The sequence below is a fragment of the Ctenocephalides felis genome, unplaced genomic scaffold, assembly GCF_003426905.1.
Source record: "Ctenocephalides felis isolate EL2017-DRISC unplaced genomic scaffold, ASM342690v1 CF-g0.4_SCAFFOLD_01492, whole genome shotgun sequence".
In the NCBI taxonomy this organism is placed as follows: Eukaryota; Metazoa; Arthropoda; class Insecta; order Siphonaptera; family Pulicidae; genus Ctenocephalides; species Ctenocephalides felis.
The window spans coordinates 12,260,558-12,281,285 of record NW_020537646.1 but is presented as its reverse complement, the minus strand read 5'-3'; the positions used below and the strand labels follow the sequence as shown (position 1 = coordinate 12,281,285).

The following is a 20,728-nucleotide window of genomic DNA, read 5'->3' as shown; positions in this document are numbered from 1 at the left end:
ATGATATTGCTAAATACGTCTATAGAAATGTAAAGCCAAAAATATTATACATGCAAATAACAATTTTTCTAAAAATGCATAAACAAGAGAAATGACCAAGGATCACAATCTTTTGATCTTTGTGAATGTTTTTTGTTTCAATAACCAACTAAGTTTTTTTTGAATCTTAGTAATAACTAATTAGTTAGTTAGTAATGAAACAGTAAATTTCTATGGTTTTGTACAGAACGATAACGATGAAAATAATAAAATCAGTAGCTCTATCTTTCGCGATTTTTAGTACCATAGGTTTGTTGTTTGGTTAGAAGTATATTTGCATATAACATTATAATAAAGTACATAATAAATATCAATTTTGATGAAAAAGTAGTTTACCTAATTATTGTAGACTAATGAATAATTTGGATATATTTTGATATTTTATAAATTTTCTGTTAATTTCTTGTTGAATTTAGAAGTTTTGCTCCGATATCGTCCACAAGGCATTAAATACAAATTTATATTGTAAGGCAAAGAAATCGTAGTTAAAAGTGTTTTCAAAATATCTTATATCTTAATATGTTAATGTCTTGAATATAATCACAAAATGTTTTTCAGTTGTTTTATAACCTTTGGACTAGATTATATACTATTGTTCAATCTTACGAACCACAATTTTTTAAATATTAACAGCCATTCAATAAATTTATCAAAAACAATTTAATTTAATCACAAAATTTATTTTGTGGCTATTTAACTTCTGGGTTCATTTTACACTTATAAAGGACCTATTTGACCTATATAATCCTTCTGGATTAGTTTTTACAATTTTTCAGATTCATTGGTTGTTGAAGCATGAAAATTTTAGGACCACTTTTCGGTTTTAGATCAAGTTTGAAATTGTCTTAATACTAGAGCTATCAAGTTTTACAAGATATAAGCTTTCAAAATAATCAAACTTATTGTAAAAATTATATATTTCTTCAAAACCATAAAAAATTTCATTCAGAATCCAGTGTATTTTTTGATCCAATCGCGGTAAGCGTAAACTTTGGTGAAAACATCTGGTAAGCCGAGGGCACATGGTCTTCCCCAAGACACCAGACCAACTAATTGTCCATTGGCTACCAATGGGCCACCAGAGTCACCCTGGAAAATATAAAAATCAGTATTAATATTGCCATATTGAAGATCATTTTATTTGTTACCCAGGATTGAAGTGTCTTATTTTAGGCTTTATAAAGTTCGTATGAGATAATACAAGTTACAGAAAGCGCAATGACTTCAGCATAATTAGATGAAAAATTAAATATAAGTTAAAATAAAAATGATTTAATATAATTGTTATTTACATTGCATGTTCCTTTTCCGAATGACACAAATGTGCAGAGTTGAGAAGTGATAATTGGTCGTAATTGGTTCATTGATTGAGAACATTCTTGGTGGGAAATTATGTTCAAGTCGATGGTTTGCAAGCTGTTGGGGATTTGTCCGTTAGCCTGAAAATGCAAAAAAATATATTATGAGAACTACACATTTAAAAAGTAGACAAGGTACATTACTGCTTTTTATGCCACAACAATTGATTGCTACCAAGAAGAAGAAATTTCTAAACAATCGTCTCTTAAATGTGCTCCATTTATATCATCAAATTAGAAATAGCAACAACTTTCTGATGACAGTCAATAACACTACCTGTTAATATCAATTGAATGATCTTCATTTTATAAACTGTTTTTGTTCTTACCGATAAGTATCCCCATCCAGTCATAGTTGCTCTGGTTCCAGCAGGTGTATTAAAGCTAGCCATTGGGATTGGTTTTACCAAGTTGGTAAATTGGATTGGACATGCCAGCTGGACTAAACCAATGTCGTTATAAAATTCTTGATAGTTGTACAATTCGTGGGTGTACAATTGTTTAGCTTTGTAACTTACGCCACCACTGTTCAAGGTGTTTGTTCCAACAACTGCGACCACGATGGATGCATCTTGGCTAAAAAATTGAAAAATAGAAAATACTTGGTCAACTTATGTAAGGGGGCAAAATCAGTTGCAGCATCAAGAAAATGCAGAGCCTAACTACAAATGCAATTTAAGTGCACTCATTTGATATCTAAGAAATTATGCCAGATTAATTTCCAAAGACACTGTATTATTTATAGCAGAATCGTAATTACTGCAGAGTACTTTTAAAATAAATAAGAGGAATCCAAGGAAACAAAATAATTCTGCATAGTACCGAGACTGAAATTGGATGATGAAATCAAATTTCACATTCAACATCCTCCAGTAACAAGCAACCAATTTCCATAAATATATGCGTTCATACAAGCCATTCAGAAAAATATATTTAGGATCATCCAAATGTTGCTTATCAAAAAAAAGTTGAATAAATTTTGGATATTTTGTGAACTTACCGGTCAAGGCAGTGAGCAGCAGTAAGAACCCATGTGCTGCTGATGATGACACCACCGCAGAAATGTCTTTGGCTAGACCTTAAGGATACTTGGTAAGGAGCTGCCCCAATGGCAGCATTGACACCACCAACGACTCGACTATCAACTACTTTCTTGTATTTTTTGGCATTCTTAATTGGATCAGCTATAAAAAGAAGAAAGTTATCTTCAAATTTAGAGAAATAGATTAATTTTATATATTTATTTATTATTTTCCCTAAATTAATTATAGTTTTTTGGTTATTTTACAATTATTCATAATTCTACAACATTAACTAGTATGAGCAACAAATTATGAACTAAATAAATAATTTTTTAAATGCTTCTAAAATATTCTGGTAAGCTGAATTGAATTACAACGAATTTAATTCAACCCAATTTTTGTTATTAGAATTTTTTTTGTGATTAAGAATTTGTTTCTTAATTTATTATAAGTATTGAATAAAACAATATTTTGTAAAAATAATCTATAAATAGTTTACATAATTATTAATTTCTTACCAAAGGTACAGGCGGCCAAAACCAAAACACAAAGAGCTAAAATTTTCAACATTGCAACATTTTTGGCGAAAGAAAAATTATTTCTATTTATATGCCACCAAATCGCATATGGATGATAAAAAGCGATATGATAATTTAATCTTAAATTCATCATTTGGAATTCAAATTGGAATCAGCCCTTGTGGGAGATATGAATCTAAAATTGATACTACACTTATTTGACTTGAATTATCAAATAATAATAATTAAATATAATTAATCCAACTTCCAAAAATATGTTAACTTTTGTGTCAGTCAAATTTGTTAGATATAAATAGCCAAGTGTAAGCATCTATTTTTTTAAAAATTTTCCAATTTTTATCAAAAGTTATTTTTGAGCGAGTATTGTTTCCATGATACTAATTACAATGATATGTAACATGTTAAAAAAGTTATTGCTGAAAATATTTTTCAAACTAGTTGGTTTGGTATTTAGCCTTGAGGCAAATTACATGAACTTCCCGATATGTGTAAATAATCGACTTGATCAAAAAAATGTGTAAATAATATACTTCATCAATCCTACTTTAAAAAAAAAAACGATAATAATTCTAGCAAAGTTTGACGAATTTTTAAAATTAAACTACTTGTTGTAAGGCCGTAGCATTACAGTAAGTTCTATAAGACCATGATGTATATCGCCAAAAAAAGTTCCATGAAAATCGGCTTCAATTTTTTTTTCAACAGTTCATTACAAGAAAACGGCTCGGTAGATTTTCACCTAAAATTAATCAGCATCATTCCCAACTAATATCTTTCGAACAGTTTTTGATTTTTTAAAATCGGTTCGGTAGGATGAGCTGAAATGTGGACGAGAATTTAACACTTTTTTTCAACATTTAATTACAAGAAAACGGCTCGGTAGATTTTCACCTAAAATTAATCAGCATCATTCCCAACTAATATCTTTCGAACAGTTTTTGATTTTTTAAAATCGGTTTGGTAGGATGAGCTTAAATGTGGACGAAAATTTAACACTTTTTTTCAACATTTAATTACAAGAAAACGGCTCGGTAGATTTTCACCTAAAATTAATCAGCATCATTCCTAACTAATATCTTTCGAACAGTTTTTGATTTTTTAATATCGGTTCGGTAGGATGAGCTTAAATGTGGACGAAAATTTAACACTTTTTTTCAACAGTTAATTACAAGAAAACGGCTCGGTAGATTTTCACCTAAAATTAATCAGCATCATTCCCAACTAATATCTTTCGAACAGTTTTTGATTTTTTAAAATCGGTTCGGTAGGATGAGCTTAAATGTGGACGAAAATTTAACACTTTTTTTCAACATTTAATTACAAGAAAACGGCTCGGTAGATTTTCACCTAAAATTAATCAGCATCATTCCCAACTAATATCTTTCGAACAGTTTTTGATTTTTTAAAATCGGTTCGGTAGGATGAGCTTAAATGTGGACGAAAAGTTCAACACTTTTTTTCAAATTACGAAGAAACGGCTTGGCAGATCGTTGCACAAAACTGACAAACGATAGTCCTCACCGAAATACATCAAATGGCTTTGAAATTTCTAAAATCGGTTCAGGCGTTTTTGAGAAAACGTCGATCAAAAGTCTAATTTTGACAAATGCCAAAAAGACCATACTGATTTTTGCAAACTTTGACGAATTTTTAAAGCTGAACCAGTTGTCGTAGGGCCGTAATATTTTAGTATGACCTAGAAGACTGTGGTATCTATCGTCAAAAAAATAATCATAAAAATTGTCAATTTTTTTTTTTTTTTAAACTTTATTACAAGAAAACGGCCCGGCCGATCTTTACCAAAAACTAATCAGCACGATTCCCAACCAATATCTATCGAACGGTTTTTGAATTTTCAGAATCGATTCAGAATTGCGGGCTAAAACGTGGACGAAAAATTTTTCACTTTTCTGCAATTTACAAAGAAACGGCCCGGCCGATCGCCGCACAAAACTCAGAGACGATAGTCCTCATCGAGATACATCAAATGGCTTTTAAATTTTTGAAATCGGTCCAACCGTTTTGGAGAAAACGTCGATTTACGGCAAAAAATCTGTTCACACACACACACACACACACATACACACACACACACACACACATACTTTTTCCAAATTTGGTCTCATTCGATTCAGAATGGCTCGAAACGTCGAGAAAACATAAAATTAGCGATTCGGATTTTTTGATGAAAACATAAACTTCTCCTTCGGGAAGTTAATTATGTCTTGGCCATCAACAGTAAAAATAATTTGCTTTATAAATTTCTTCGTATTCATTTATTTATATCACTTTGTGTTATTCTTGTTGGAAATACTTTATATTATTTTTCCAAGTTCATTTATTCAAGAGTTTTATAAACAATTAAATTTGAATAAACTACACTCCGGTGTATCTTTTAATCCAATCACGATATGAATATACTCTGGTAAAGACATCTGGTTTTCCTACTGCACATGGTTTGCCCCAAGAAACGATCCCTATGAGTTCTCCATTTGATACCAAGGGACCGCCTGAATCTCCCTGAAAAGATAATAAATAGTTTTATATAAAAAATCATATCCTTTGACTCACCTTATAACGCCATTTTTTTAATTTTGTGAAAAATATCGAAGAAACAATTTGTATATTTTTGCAAATTTATTAACAATATATTCACTCGTATGTATTCGAATGTTTTGCTGAAATGATACCCAAATCCCGAATATTTTCACGTCAAATACAAAATAACTTGCATTATAATTATGCTCAAGTTGTAAAGTATTATCTACGTCGTTAATAACTACTTTATCATCGTTTATCAACTTTTATAGTCAGTTACTAAGATAGAGCTGATAAATAAAATGGTAGACAAAAATTCATAAAGAAAATATTTACCACTAAAATTTGCGGCTTGTGATATTTTCCATAAACAAGAATTTGAATATTTCACCCCTTCTGTTTTACTAATCATACATCTTACTTGAATCAATATTTTACCTGACAAGCTCCTTTGCCTACACCAACATAGGTACAAATTTGACTTGGAAGAACTGTGTTTACTTCTGCCAAAGCATTTTTGCATTCTTCTTGATCAATTGTTTTTAAGTTCAAGATTTGTAGAGTTTCTGGATTTTTACCGCCTTCCTAAAAGAATTATTTTGTGGATATAAAACTTTGTATGATCATACTCTTGTAGAGTTAATATGAGTAAAATTTACCCAAGTAGGATTGATAGATCTTACAAATTTTATTTAAAAAAAGTTACGATTAAAATAATATTAATTTTGTTGATTGGCATAATTACATTATAATAATCCCATAAAATATAATACCTATACGATTATTCTGTTACAACATAATTTCTTTTTCTCTTACCATTTTTCCCCATCCAGTTAAGACAACATCTGTGCCAACTTTAGTATCCTCATTTGGCAATTTTATAGGCTTCACGTAGTCATTAAATTTGAAGGATCCATCTATTTGTACTATAGCAATATCATTTTCTAATTTTACATATTGAAAGTCATCCCGGACAACAAAGTTGATAACTTTATATTCGTCACCTCCTTTACCATACTCGATTGTGCCAGTTGCTACTTTAAATTTGCTTACTGTGTATCTGAAATTGAAAATTTTAGAAAAGTTAAATGTGTTATAATTATTGTAATATTTGCATAAAACAATTAGGTATTGATTCATTTGAAAACACAGGGAACAGTTAGGTGTGAGTCTATTTATGATCTATTTAAACAGTACATCAGAAATATTTTTCTAAAAATGTAGTTTCCTATGATTATATGATTTATTTTGCGTACCCATCAAGGCAATGAGCAGCTGTAATCACGAAATTTTCACTGATGATAGAACCTCCACAAAAATGTCCAAAATTATCTCTTAATGATACTTGGTAAGGAGCATCTCCGAGTTTTGCATTTTCTCCTCCTAATATTCGAGATCCATGCAAAATATGCGCTGATTCACCTAAAACATTGAAATAAATTTATTCCAATTATAATTTTGTAAATAGTAAATAAAAGTTTTTAAATAATTTTAATATTTGACCAAAGACAACTTATGTCTTGCACAAACAAAATTTTCTGAATGATACATAATAATTTTGTAAATTTTAATTAATAACAACTCAGAAGGATAATACAATTTTAATTAGTTTCAACTTACCTGAAGTAGAGATAAATAACACTATAGCAAGAGAAAACAGATTTGTTGCCATCTTGCAAAGTTATTCAGTTTAATTTAATTAAAAATAATTATTTTGATGTACTTTACATTTTAAACCTTGGAATAATATTTATCTCACAAGAAATTGATAAGATTATACACTCACTTACATGAGGAATAATTTGATGATAATTGCATGAATTTTGCACAGATTTGCGGTTGACACTTTTGCTAAAAATAAATTAAACAGCAAAATTCATTTTTAGGCTTTTATCAATGTTTTTTTCAATTTGATTAATTTATTATATTTTGGTATTATGAATCGGTTTGATATTATGAATTGCTTATCTGCAATTGCAATTGTTGAATAATCATCATTTAATCAAACTTAAAAAACTAAATAAATCAAATCACAAATTTAATTTTTAGCTTTTTATTATTATTAATATACTTTTTAGACTAGATTTTTCCATTCCTCATAATTTTGCAACACCTCTTTCAAACATCATTGTTAGCACAAAAATAGATTTGAAGTCACTCTTGCCATGTTAAAATTTATTTAAAAAATTCGAGATGAATCTAAATGTAGATGATGCAAGCATACAGAATATAATTTTTGTGTAAAAGTTTTGTTTATTTTTCTAACATCACAAATAATTTCATTTAGAATCCGGTGTAGTATCTGATCCAATCGCGGTAAGCGTAGACCTTGGTGAAGACATCGGGTAAGCCTCTGGCACATGGTTGTCCCCATGACACCAAACCAACTAATTGTCCATTGGCTACCAATGGGCCACCAGAGTCACCCTGGATAATAGAAAAAATAATGTTTAATAACAAAATGCTAAAGATCACTTTGTTTTCACCTAGGATTGAAAATCCTAGAACGTAGAACGTGGAACTGTTCAAAGTTAGGCAATGATAGAAAAGGACTTTTTTGTAGTTATAAAATATATGATGTCATGAACGAATAAGTCATGTCTCAAGAAAATTCTGTACGTTAATCATTCTTTTCAATATTTATTTTACTTACATTGCATGCGCCTTTTCCAACTGAGATGAATGTGCAGATTTGAGAAGTAGCAATTGGGTGCAAGTGGTTCAAGGATTGAGCACATTGTTGGTAGGAAATTGTGAACAAGTCGACAGTTTGCAAGTAGTTAGGGATTTGTCCTCCAGCCTAAAAATCAGAAAATCATTCCATACATAAAAAATCTTAATTGTCATCTATTAGTATGCTTAGCGCCCTTGGCAACTCAAAGAATTTATAGTAACAGGAGCGAAAAATTTTCCAAAACAAGTAATTTAATTCGATTTAATCATATCGTCAGATAAAAATAGCAATATCTTTCTGTTGCAGTTATTACTTGTTAATTTGAATCGAAAGCAGTTTAATTAGTAAATTATTTTTATCTATTACTTACCGATAAGTATCCCCATCCAGTCAAAGTTACTCTGGTGTTGGCAGGTGTGTCAAAGCTAGCCATTGGGATAGCTTTTACTACATTGGTGAATTGGATTGGACTTGACAGTTGGATTAAACCAATGTCATTGTGCAATTGTTGGTAGTTGAACAAATTGTGGATGTACAATTGTCTGGCTCTGTAACCTACACCACCGGCGTTCAAGGTGTTAGTTCCTACGACGACGAGCAAGTTGCTTGGAGTTTGGCTGAAAAAATAAGAAAATGTAAAGAAAATATTGACAATAATGACAGAAGTTACCTAAATCAAGAATAATAGCAGGTTCTGTCTCTAACTAAAACCAGATTTTGAGAGAAACTGTATCATGCCACAGAAATGAGTGCAATTTAGAAGTACAATGAAGGTTTGCACAAAACTGGTGCCAAAATATGATGTTTAAACCAAATTTCACGTTAACTGCTAGCAACCATGAATCGCATTTCTTGTTTAAATGCAGATTTATTAGATGTTAGATTATTTATGATCTTACCCATCAAGACAGTGAGCAGCAGTAAGAACCCATGTGCTGCTGATGATGACACCACCGCAGAAATGTCCTTGGTTGGTCCTTAAGGACACTTGGTAAGGAGCTGCTCCAATGGCGGCATTGACACCACCAACGACACGGCTATCAACTAATTCCTTGTATTTTTCGGCATTTTTGATTGGATCAGCTAAAATAAAAATTGATACATAATATATAGAAAGGAGTGATTTCTTTAATTTTGTTGTGGACTTCTTAATTGATCCTAAATTTTTGTTTCTATTATGATCAACTGAAGATTTGCCTTTGGTGGTAGTAAATTAAATAATATTTTACACAGGTTTTATTATATTAATTTTTTTCTTACCTGAGGCGCAGACGGCCAAAGCCAAAACACACAGAGCTACGATTTTCGACATTGTAACAATTTCGACAAAATGCAGAATTACTTCTATTTATATATTGCTGAATCGCATATGAATGATAAAAATTGATACGATATTTTAATCTTAAATCCATTATTAAGAATTGGATTTGTCAATGTACAGATTTGAATCTAGAACGATAATAGTTTGTTTGATAATCAATCAAGGTCTTATTTTTTTTTTTAATTAGGAAGAATTGGGCTTATTATGAAATGTTATATTTTTGAAAATGAAACCTGGAAAACTAAAAAATCTAAAAAAAAATGACTGGATCTTTCTCATATTGCTTAATACCATATGAGTGAAGTTGCATTTTATATGTAAAAAACCTGATTGTATATCAAATACATGGCATTTTGACAGTATTTAGTACGATTTTATATGAAAACTAACACGTTGCATAGCCTTGCCATAACATTGGTATATTTTAAGGCAGAATTGGCACATACATTTATTCCTTGAAATATTTTACCTATATAGAACGTTAAAGGTCTATTACAAAGTTGTGAAGTAAAGTTTTTAAAATTACAGCATACATATTCTGAAATTTCTTCATTTGAAATAAAACTGGGTAAAAAATAGAACTAAGCTGGATATTTCTTGTGTACTTAATCATAAGTAATTGATTTTTTCATATTTCTAATGCATTTTGCATACATAGTTTTTTTTCATAATTAATTTTAAAAGTGATATTTAGAAACGATATCAAAAAGATTACAGCGCAATATTTTTGTACTGATCTATACAATCATAACAATTATCGAAAACCAATACATTAGATTAACCGAAATCTCTGAAAAACCCTGATGATATAACTTATTTATCAATAATCTGGATTTTTAACCCAATTTCTTAAAAATAATTACTGATGATTGTAATCATTCGATCTAAAGGTATAATTAAATTAGAATATAATCGTTCTCGTAGTGATAATAATTCTAAAAACAAGGTATTTATAGGAGAAATATTTTTTAAAAATAATAATTCCGTTGTAATACAGAAGACATTTCATTTACTAAAAAGATGTAAAAAATTTTCAAGTATTGGACATAAATTTATCATTAATTTGTATAAAAAATAGGTTATTGAAATGCTTGTGCTATAGTGATTTAATTTTTTTCCAACTGTCTCATAAATAATTATTTGAAGTATAATATGTTAAAATAGTTGCAATTTTTCAAAAAATATATCTCTAATTTTCATTTAAATACGATTCGAAAAATCGTAAAATTTTCATTTAAACACCAAATTCGTTTACGGTTTACAATATCAACATATTGAAAATTAGAAAAAGGCAATAAATCAAAATTAAAACATAATAATTAAATTTTAGACTTCGGAAGTACTACAAATTTATCTTATATACCATCAAATTTTTTTTAACACTAATTGCATCTTATTTGCGTCACAGCAAATTATGTCAGAGTTTAAAATTATGCATTTTCCAAATAAGTGATAAATAAGTTATTACATACAATGTTTCAAAATAAATAACTCTATATCATATTTCAAAAGATAATATATTTTGCAGTAGTCTTCATTCAAGATTTATAATATATTGCATATTGATTAATTTAATATAATATAAAAAATATAAAAGCAAAGCAATATTAATTCTACAAGCAAATCTATAATATCATGACTTATCACAATTATATAGCTCTACAACTAAACTATTTATGCATATCTAATAACAGTAAAAAAATTCTAAATCTATATTTCGAATATATAAAATATAATAATTATTCTATCCCACTGTAATGTCTAATCCATCCAATGTATGGAGAAATTCTAGTAAATACATCGGGTAATCCGACAGCACAGGATTTACTCCAGGAGACCAGGCCGACTAATTTTCCATCGACAACTAAAGGACCTCCTGTGTCACCCTATAAAAAAATAAAAAATAATTTAATAAAATGTCCCAAAAAATATTGAAATATATAGATATATTAATTATCAAAATATCTTGCTTATATATACTACTCACATTGCAAAGTCCTTTTCCATATGAAACAAAAGTGCAAATGTGTTTAGTACTGATCATACTTGGTTCAGGCAATAATCGGGAACATTCGCTCAGATTTATTGTTAACAAATCTATTGTTTGTAAATGGTTTGGCATATGTCCTTCAGCCTAAAATAAATAAAAGACACAACATTAGCAAATCTGATTTTCAAGCGAAAACAAAAAGGACAATGAAAAACTTCTCGTATCTTTTTTGTATTGTCTGTAAAAGACCTGAATTGAATATATTTATCCATGAATTGTTTATCAATGAAATGTATTTTAGTGTACCTTACTACTATTTCCATAGATTGAATTACAATCAATTATTACCGTTAAATTTCCCCATCCAAAAAGAGTAACTCTCGTGCCATCTTCAACATGCATATTGGGAACTGAGATTGGCTTAACCAGATCATGAAATTGTATTGGTGATTTGGTTTCGATCAAACCAATGTCGTTCAAAAGATAAACTTGGTTGAATTGCATATGAATAACTATCTGTTTAACGTTGTAACCTTCTCCTCCAGCATTTAAAGTGTTGGTACCCACAACCACAGTGAAACTGTCGGGTTCCTCCCTGTTGAAAAAAGAACTAGCTATAGTAATAAAAAATATAAGCTTATTCAGAGAGTGATGTTCACATAAATTGCAATAACTTATTTCTATGATTAATTTTTCTTACTCGTGAATACAACGTGCAGCAGTTAGCACCCAAGTTTTGGTTATCACGACACCTCCGCAAAAATGAGCTCCGTTATTGTATTTCAAAGAAACTTGGTAAGGAGCAGCTCCTACTTCTGCGTTTTCACCACCAACAACGCGAGATTCCATATTAGCATTTCCAATTGAGGAAACACGAATTGGATCAGCTAGAACAAGAAATTTACTTATTGTAAATATCAACCTCACAATACCAAAAATGAAAAAGGGGAATATGGACAAATTGGTATATTTGGACAAGAAGACGCAGTAGCCATATTTGAAAATTGTTTCACGTAAGAAAGCCATAATCACAGTTCTGCCAGATGTTGTGCGTCATTGTCACTGGGTTGTCTCAACTTGGAGCAATTTTATTGTAATTATCTGGTGTTTGATGGGGTTCTGATTATTTATAGATTTTTGTTGACTATTGGAAAAAATTGCATACTTAATAATAGACAAAGTGGTATAGTACAAATTTGCAAGAAATACATGATAGTTTATTCGAGACCAAAAAATAACAAAGCCAAGAAAATTAAAAACTGACTTAAGTGATGGTTTATTGCAATATATTATGCGTTTCCTATGGATTCAAGGTCCTGATATTAATAATAATTTTATCTGATTTGACAATGAATTTTTGATCTAAAAACTGCTTTGCAAATAAAAAATACATTTTTGAAATCAAATAAATTTATTCCAAAAATACCATTTAACACTTTCTATCTAAGAAGGTTATACGTAACATCGAAAGAAAATATTTTCAATATAAAACACAAATAGCTAAAAATATTTTAACATTTTCCACTTAAATCTGCTCTAAAGAATGGAAGAATTAGAAATTATAAAGCATTATTAAGAAATTTAGCTTACCGCTGGTGATGGACACAAGAGTCACAAACCACAATGCAAAGTTCATAGTCATTTTTACAATATGATGACTCCTTCAATATTTTTCTCCTTTATATATAAATTAATGGCATGTTGTTTTTATAATATAATCTGATAATACTTTGATCTAATCTTAATTACGATTATTTTTAATTGAGGTTCAATAAATTGTGAGACAGATGTTTATCTATTTCAACACCGTAATGAATTAGAATTTTACGTGAATTGATAAATTAAAATTTTCCAGTCGGATACAAAGGAAAGGATTTAAAAAGTACAATTGTTTATAAACTGATACTTGATAAATGTATTAATCATTAGCTTATTTTAATTCTTAGTGTCTGCAGTGATTTTAGAAACATAAGATGAATTCAATGAAGAACATTTAAAATTTATTATTTCTTTTTAAATCTCCACTTTTCAGTTTTGCAATTGTTTTAATTTTATTCAAAAGTTACAATTTTAAATAATATATTGTTTCAAATAAAATGTGCTCAATTAATTACATCAACAACAAATACATTGATCAAAACAATACATTGATATCAACGAAAAACCAGTTTTAAATTTTTTAAAATTAATATTGCATTTACAGATATTAACTTTGCTAAAAATAATCAATTAGGAGACTAAATTGAAATGAACCAGAATTATTTTTAATTAATTACCAAGTCAATCAACTCTCCAATAATATCAATAAAACTAAAATATTTTTTATTAGCACATCAATTTACATAACTTAATATACTCATTCTTTACAACATTTTTTATAATATAATATTATTGTGAACAGCAATTAGAATTTTTCTTAGTGTTCTACAAGCTGTTGTGATGTTGTTACTTATAATCCACAATTATAAGAAGACAAGGATCTTATACTTACTTATAACCTAGAATTATCAGAAGTCAAATGGACCAGAAGTTGTCCATTCTCTTAATAATAGTGTGTTATTGATGTATTGCTGCAATGGGCAATAGGAAATCATATTTGAATCTATATTGAGCAATAAAACCAAAAAATCATTACTGCTTGATTTTAAGTGCAAGATGGGAATATAACCTAGAACCTATTGTTGCAAGATCAAGGCTCTTACTACAGAACCACGGACAAGCTCAAATTAATTAGACCATATATTTAAAAAAAACTTTAGCTATTGATAATAAAATTGTAATCGCCTGGATCTAAATAAATCAGGTCTTTAAAACATTTATCATGCTTATTTTTCAAAATAGCATTTCAAATTCGATATTTTTATTTTTATCTATTTGAAAAACATTTTTATCTATTTAAAATTAATTAATTACCGATAGGCAATTAAACACGTGTATGTTGTCTTATCTAGTCACGATAAGAAAATACTTTAGTAAACACATCAGGATTTCCTGCGGCGCAGTTGATACCCCATGATGCTATTCCAATAAGGCGATTGTTAGACACCAATGGTCCACCAAAATCTCCCTGAAAAAATAAAAACTATATTAATATAAAATAATTTGATACCAATGATCTTTGGTATTGCTGCATCAAATAAAAAATCATCAGTATTAGAAAAATAAAATTTATATTTATATGAAACAATTTGATAGAAAGATACCATTAGTCCTTGGTATTGCTGCATCAATTAAAAAATGATCAGGATTAGAAAAATAAAATTTATTTGTTTGAAACAACTTGGTATAAAGTTACCAGTGGTCCTTGGTATTGCTGCACCAAATAAAAAATTATCAGTATTAGAGAATTTCTAACAATAAAATACATCGAATAGATATCGGTCAACCTAGGGGCAGAAGGTAGGGTGGGCTGCCTTGGAAATAGGACGTAGTTAAGAGTGGTATGAGCTCTTGTGATGTTTTTTTCTTAAATTCTGATCGAGTTTTCTGAAGTTTAAGAGGAAAAAATGAAAGAATATTGTCCTTCGAGTTTTGTTGATTTCCAATACATTGCGCGCAGTTCTATAAGATAAATTAATACTTTTATGACAATTTAAAAATCAATGACAATTTGTGTCATCTGCCTACTTTCAGAGGGAATCAGCAGATTTATTTCTTGAATTGTTTGTAATTAATTAATATTTTGGATACTCACACTGCAAGCTCCTGTTCCTTGCCCCATATACGTGCAAACTTGATTGGAAGTTATAGGATGAACATTTGAGACTAAATAGTCGCAATCATTCTCATAAATTGTGAATACATTTAGAGTTTGCAGAAATTGTGATAAAACTCCATTATCCTAAAAAATCAAGAAGAAAGTAATCAAATACTAGATGGTATTACAGGCAAAACTGTATGTCTGATTACTAAATCTAGTAGAGCTGTGTGATGGAATTTAGTCCCTACATTATTGAACAACTTTTAATGATGTAATAACAGAAAAAAGTAAAAATATCACGATAATTTACCAGGTTACTCGAACAAATATTTAAACGATTTGAGTGAGGAATCACCTTGAAGATTAAGAAAAATTTGGCCATATCATCTAAAATAAATTGTTAAAAAAAGGATTGGAGATCAACTCCTCAAAGACTTAAATATCAGCATATTGTCTTAAAAAATAATGTATATTTTGGTTGACAATAAATACGAATAATCAGTAAATCTAGTGGTCTGAAATGTACCATTTGATACCATAAATACATGTAGATGCTGAAATAATGTTGCACAAAATTAAGTACCTGTATTAATTATGTTACATTTTCAATAAAATCATAAATTATACTACAGATCGTTCGATTTTTAAAAAAGTGTGATTAAATTAATTATTATTTCCATTTTTTATTTATAACGTAGCTAGAGAATATGAATATGGCTATATCCAGGCAAACAAATAAAATTATCAATTTTTTTATGGAATTGTACTGCTTGATATCAGTGATAACATTGATAATAAAATAATCTTACAAATTATAAAATACTGAATATTACACTTACACTTGTTGAGCCCCAACCGCTCAATACTGCGCTTTGTCCTATTGAAGTATCATTATTTGCCAAAATAATTGGTTGGACCAATTTGGTATATTTTATGTACTCTACTGTTTTTATCAAAGCTATATCATTGGTGAAATCATTTGAGTTCCAATTTGGATGAACAATAATTTGCGCCACATTGTATCCTTCGCCTCCATTTACTATGGAGTTGGTTCCGACGACTACCAGTATTTGATTGGTAGATTTTCTAAAAAAAATATTTATGATACATATTTCTTATTATTGTAATTATCATAAAAGTTTATAATAATTATGATGCAGGTCTACTTATTTAATAAAAAATTGAAACTTTTGTGAAAAACACTGTGCTGATTTTGATCCTAGAACTAAATCCTATCCATTGAAACATGTTATTTAAAGTTAGTATTGTTTTTGCTTATCTTTTTTGAGGAATGTTTTTTTTATATTTACTGGATTATACTCACAAATGAACACAATTAGCAGATGTTAGAATCCAATGATGGTCAATTATTGATCCACCACAGTAATGTCCATCAATTGATCTAATGGATACTTGGTAAGGAACTTGGCCAACTCCTGCGTTTGCTCCACCAGCAACTCGGCTGTTAGGTTCTGCAATTTTCTGATCATTTATATGAAAACCTGCGAAAAATATAATATTAAAATATGTAAAAAAAATCTGAATATATGTAAAAAATATTTGATCTATATTATATCAATAAAGTATTGGTCCACTAAATTATTACCTAGAGCTGTAGCAATCAAAATTGAGAAAATAAATATAGTTACGTTTGCCATTGTATTATATATGATTATGTTTTGATTTCTGAAAATTTTGGTTTGTGAGAATCATTATCAATACATTTGATTTTAATTATGATAGATTGTGAAATGCGCCATATACAATCTGATTGAGAAATAATAGTTGTTGATATAATGTACATATAAATGGATATAATTTCTATGTATTAATCTATATATTAATATATATATATATATATATATATATATATATATGTTTTATGTATATTACATTAAAAATTTCGTAATTTTGTAATACTATTTAAACAGCGATAAGAACTAAAAAAGCTATTGTGGTTCAAACATATTTTTGAGCGCTTTTTAAAAAGGCAACTCAGTCGTTTTTCTGTTCTAATTTTAATCAATATCCTGAAAGTCTAGTTTCACTATAAATCCTGTTTTTGATATCAATACTGCTTGATACCTGGTTTTCCGAACAGGAATTGAACCGGGAACCTTGCAGTTGTAAGGCCAAAGCTTCTACCACTAAACCACGGACAGGTTTGGTGAAATGTAGATATAAATTTGTAATTTAATAAATGCTGTTGATCGAAAGCCAAAAATTTCTGTTCAGTTTGAATTAAATTCAATATTTACACCCATATTTTCATTGTTCGAATTCGAACGAAAGATGGTGACTGTATTTTCTTTATTTTAATTTTTATTTTGGATCTTCAATAATTGATATAATTACCAGACTGCTAGTACTAAATAGTAAATTTGGAAAATAATCTTTTTATGTCCAATAAGGAAATAATTACACCTTGATTGTTTGTCATACAAAATAATTTTGTTCCTCTTTGTAGGATATTGTTTTAAATCACATAATCTTTATTTATTTTACGTAATTTTATTCGTGTAATTTATTAACATGACAAAGCTGAATAAATAAGCATTTTAGAAATGATCACAAATTTGAAGCCATATATATTGTCTGAAGTCTGCCTTGTCATAAAACAAAAATTATCATATAATTACAAATAACATTTTTTAAATTTAATAATAAAATAAACAATATATTGAGTTTACAACAAATTTCTTAATAAAAGTAACTTTTATTTAACAAGTATCTTCATTATACATTTTTCATATTTTTTTACATAATTTACAATATAAGAAATGAGATGAGTTTAGGAGATTTAAAATCCAGTGTAATATCTGATCCAATCGCGGTAGGCATAGACCCTGGTGTAGACATCTGGGACACCAGTGGCACATGGGACACCCCAGGAAACAATACCCACTAATTGGCCACCTGCTGCCAAAGGACTTCCAGAATCACCCTGGAAAATAATAAAAAAAAAATTAAGAACCAAGTACGAAAATTTGGGTTGACGAGATTTTTTAGTCTTGGACTTTGAAAATTTATAAAATATTAATACTTACAGCACATGCACCTTTTCCTGGTGCAATGTATGTGCAAAGTTGAGTTGGTACAATCTGGTTAACATTGATCAAAGCATTTCTGCATTGCTCGTAAGAAATGGTGTACGTGTCAACGATTTGCAAGTAGTTGGGAATTTGGCCACCATTCTGGAAAGAAATTTAAAATAATTATAATAAATATTTACAAAATTACAAATTTAGTAGACTCGACCAGAATCTATCTGGTCTACTAAATTTATTTCCAATTTCTAATTTTATACTCACAGATAAGTAGCCCCATCCAGCCAGAGTGGATACTGCTCCAATTGGTGTATCATAGCTTGCCAGACCAACTGGTTTGACATAGTTTGTGTATACAATATTTGATGTAGTTTTTAGCAAAGCGATGTTATTGTGGTATGTGTTCTGGTTAAATTGGTTATGAACGATTATTTGGGCAACTTTGTATCCTACTCCGCCAGCATTCAAAGTGTTGGTTCCAACGACGAGAAGAATATCATTTGGATATTTACTAAAAAAATTGAAAATTAAATTTGAGCTTTGTCTATGTTATTGTGATATTTTGGAAATGAGGCCAAACTGCTTGGATATTGAAAATAATTTATGATCAAAACACTGGTCAATACTTTATCTTCAAAAATAAATCAATCTTAGCTGAACTGATGCTCTTATGATCAATTTGCGTTTAAGGGCAACTAAACAAAGTCACTAAAATATATTATTTATTTATTCCAAATATTTACTTTAACACGCAAGTAGCAGCAGTAAGAATCCAACGATTGCTGATGATGGAACCACCACAGAAGTGTCCTTGGTTGGTTCTCAAAGACACCATAAAAGGTACTTGGCCGATGGCAGCATTGACACCACCTACGACACGGGTGCTTTTTTCTGGGAGAGGCTCCGCTGGAAAAAATGATTAAAAATAAAGAAAAACATTTGGAACTATCCATTTCAGAAATTTGCATTTGTACATGTAGATATTGAATTTAGAAAATAACTAGAAAGTCAATTTTTGGATGCAAAACTTCTTACAATTTGTTCATAATCCAGATGCAACGACCATTTGCTTAAAAAATAAGTGAACTCATATTTCTATATATAATGGTAAAAAAGTTAACAATAAACTATCTGTTGCCAGGTAGTTATAAATTATAAAATAATTATCAATTATTACCTGCTGCGGAAACAGCCAAAACAGCCAAACACAATGCAATTATTTTCACCATTTTCACAAACTATATGTCGAAACTTTAACGAAACAATCCTTATATACACCAAGTGTCGACCACTTGAAGATAATGATGAGATAAATTTAATGCCGATAATCACTATTTGATATGGTTCTACATAATTATTATTTAATGAAACGTGCCCGATTTAACGAATTCTAGGAAATTAATTGCAGCAATTGTATTGTTTGATAATAAACGAGGAAAAAGTACTCGAGTTTGTGACGCAAATATTAGGAGAAATATAATTATATTTTTTAATTTTTTAATTTAATTATTTTTTAATAATATACGAGATAGTTGTTTGAGTTTTTTATTTGAGTGAAGATTATTTCATATTATAATTTATTTTTATTGCAAATGCAAAGTTTATTGAACTAACTCATAAATTAGTTTCTGATATAAATTATGGTATAAATTGTAGATTACTTAAAATGATCCAATATAGGAAATAAATAGTCGTGGCAAATTTTTAAAAATCATATACTAATTCACTTATTTATATTAATTCCACGATTTGAAAATGTATCTAGTTTTTAATATTTGAATTCTAAAATTTTATTCAGAATTTCTAGGCATAGTGATTAAGTCTGAAGAACTAAGTGTAAATGAAATACTAAATATTATAACGATTCAATAAAATTACTGAAGTCTTTTAATTAATTAATTGGATATATATTATCTTTTAATAAATATTGGAAAATATATTCGATATATTAATTTATAAAGTATGCGACTTATAAAATGAACTGAATGTGTATTTTCACAAATTTTGAGATTTCTTGGAACTATGCATGATATATTACAGAAGCTGATACTCAAAAACAAAGTTTATTGGTAAACAAACATTTTTCCGTATAAATATTGTAGATACGATGAAAACACTTACCGCAATTTTAATTATCATGATAAGACAACGATTATTAAATTTAAAGCACTAAAGTCTAATGTAACTTCAAACGAACTGATAACAGTGAGGTCTTTTTAAAATCTACTTATTTTTATAGACTTTTTGATAAAATAAATTTATTATGTTACGAAAGACTCTTGTTGAACAATTATTTTTTTCATTTTTTTTTTGATAATTTTGATTTATTTAAATAGAATATTTTCGAAAATTTTGGGAAACTAAATGGTAGAGGGAATTTGTCTAAACTATATAAGAGAACTTTAAACATTATAAATCTTTAGTACCTATTTGCACATGTTATTATTAAAATTTTTAAAAAATATCTGATTATTTGATGTGCATATGTCTAGTGAACATT

The 20,728-nt window shown here is 28.8% G+C and overlaps 4 protein-coding genes across 4 annotated transcripts; all 4 read right to left on the bottom strand.

Moving 5' to 3' along the window:
- Window positions 1–984: 984 nt before the first annotated feature.
- On the bottom strand, window positions 985–7,229 carry LOC113370846 (chymotrypsin-2-like). Its single transcript, XM_026611528.1, has 10 exons — window positions 7,117–7,229; window positions 6,753–6,918; window positions 6,313–6,556; window positions 5,935–6,081; window positions 5,339–5,478; window positions 2,686–2,699; window positions 2,398–2,581; window positions 1,727–1,973; window positions 1,332–1,478; window positions 985–1,128 (listed from the first exon to the last, which is right to left on the bottom strand). Exons 1-10 carry the CDS (start codon window positions 7,166–7,168, stop codon window positions 985–987), a joined length of 1,485 nt encoding a protein of 494 aa, XP_026467313.1. The 5' UTR covers window positions 7,169–7,229.
- A 550-nt stretch (window positions 7,230–7,779) lies between these two features.
- LOC113370845 (chymotrypsin-2-like) lies at window positions 7,780–13,123 on the bottom strand. The gene is made up of 5 exons (XM_026611527.1): window positions 13,072–13,123; window positions 12,182–12,368; window positions 11,830–12,076; window positions 11,479–11,625; window positions 7,780–7,923 (listed from the first exon to the last, which is right to left on the bottom strand). The coding sequence occupies exons 1-5, from the start codon at window positions 13,121–13,123 to the stop codon at window positions 7,780–7,782; spliced, it is 777 nt and encodes a 258-aa protein (XP_026467312.1).
- Window positions 13,124–14,428: 1,305 nt separating this feature from the next.
- On the bottom strand, window positions 14,429–16,839 carry LOC113370844 (chymotrypsin-2-like). Its single transcript, XM_026611525.1, has 5 exons — window positions 16,788–16,839; window positions 16,506–16,683; window positions 16,021–16,267; window positions 15,176–15,322; window positions 14,429–14,548 (listed from the first exon to the last, which is right to left on the bottom strand). Exons 1-5 carry the CDS (start codon window positions 16,837–16,839, stop codon window positions 14,429–14,431), a joined length of 744 nt encoding a protein of 247 aa, XP_026467310.1.
- A 1,038-nt stretch (window positions 16,840–17,877) lies between these two features.
- On the bottom strand, window positions 17,878–19,455 carry LOC113370035 (chymotrypsin-2-like). The gene is made up of 5 exons (XM_026610687.1): window positions 19,406–19,455; window positions 18,972–19,134; window positions 18,493–18,739; window positions 18,229–18,375; window positions 17,878–18,125 (listed from the first exon to the last, which is right to left on the bottom strand). Exons 2-5 carry the CDS (start codon window positions 19,061–19,063, stop codon window positions 17,982–17,984), a joined length of 630 nt encoding a protein of 209 aa, XP_026466472.1. The 5' UTR covers window positions 19,064–19,134; window positions 19,406–19,455; the 3' UTR covers window positions 17,878–17,981.
- Window positions 19,456–20,728: the final 1,273 nt, after the last annotated feature.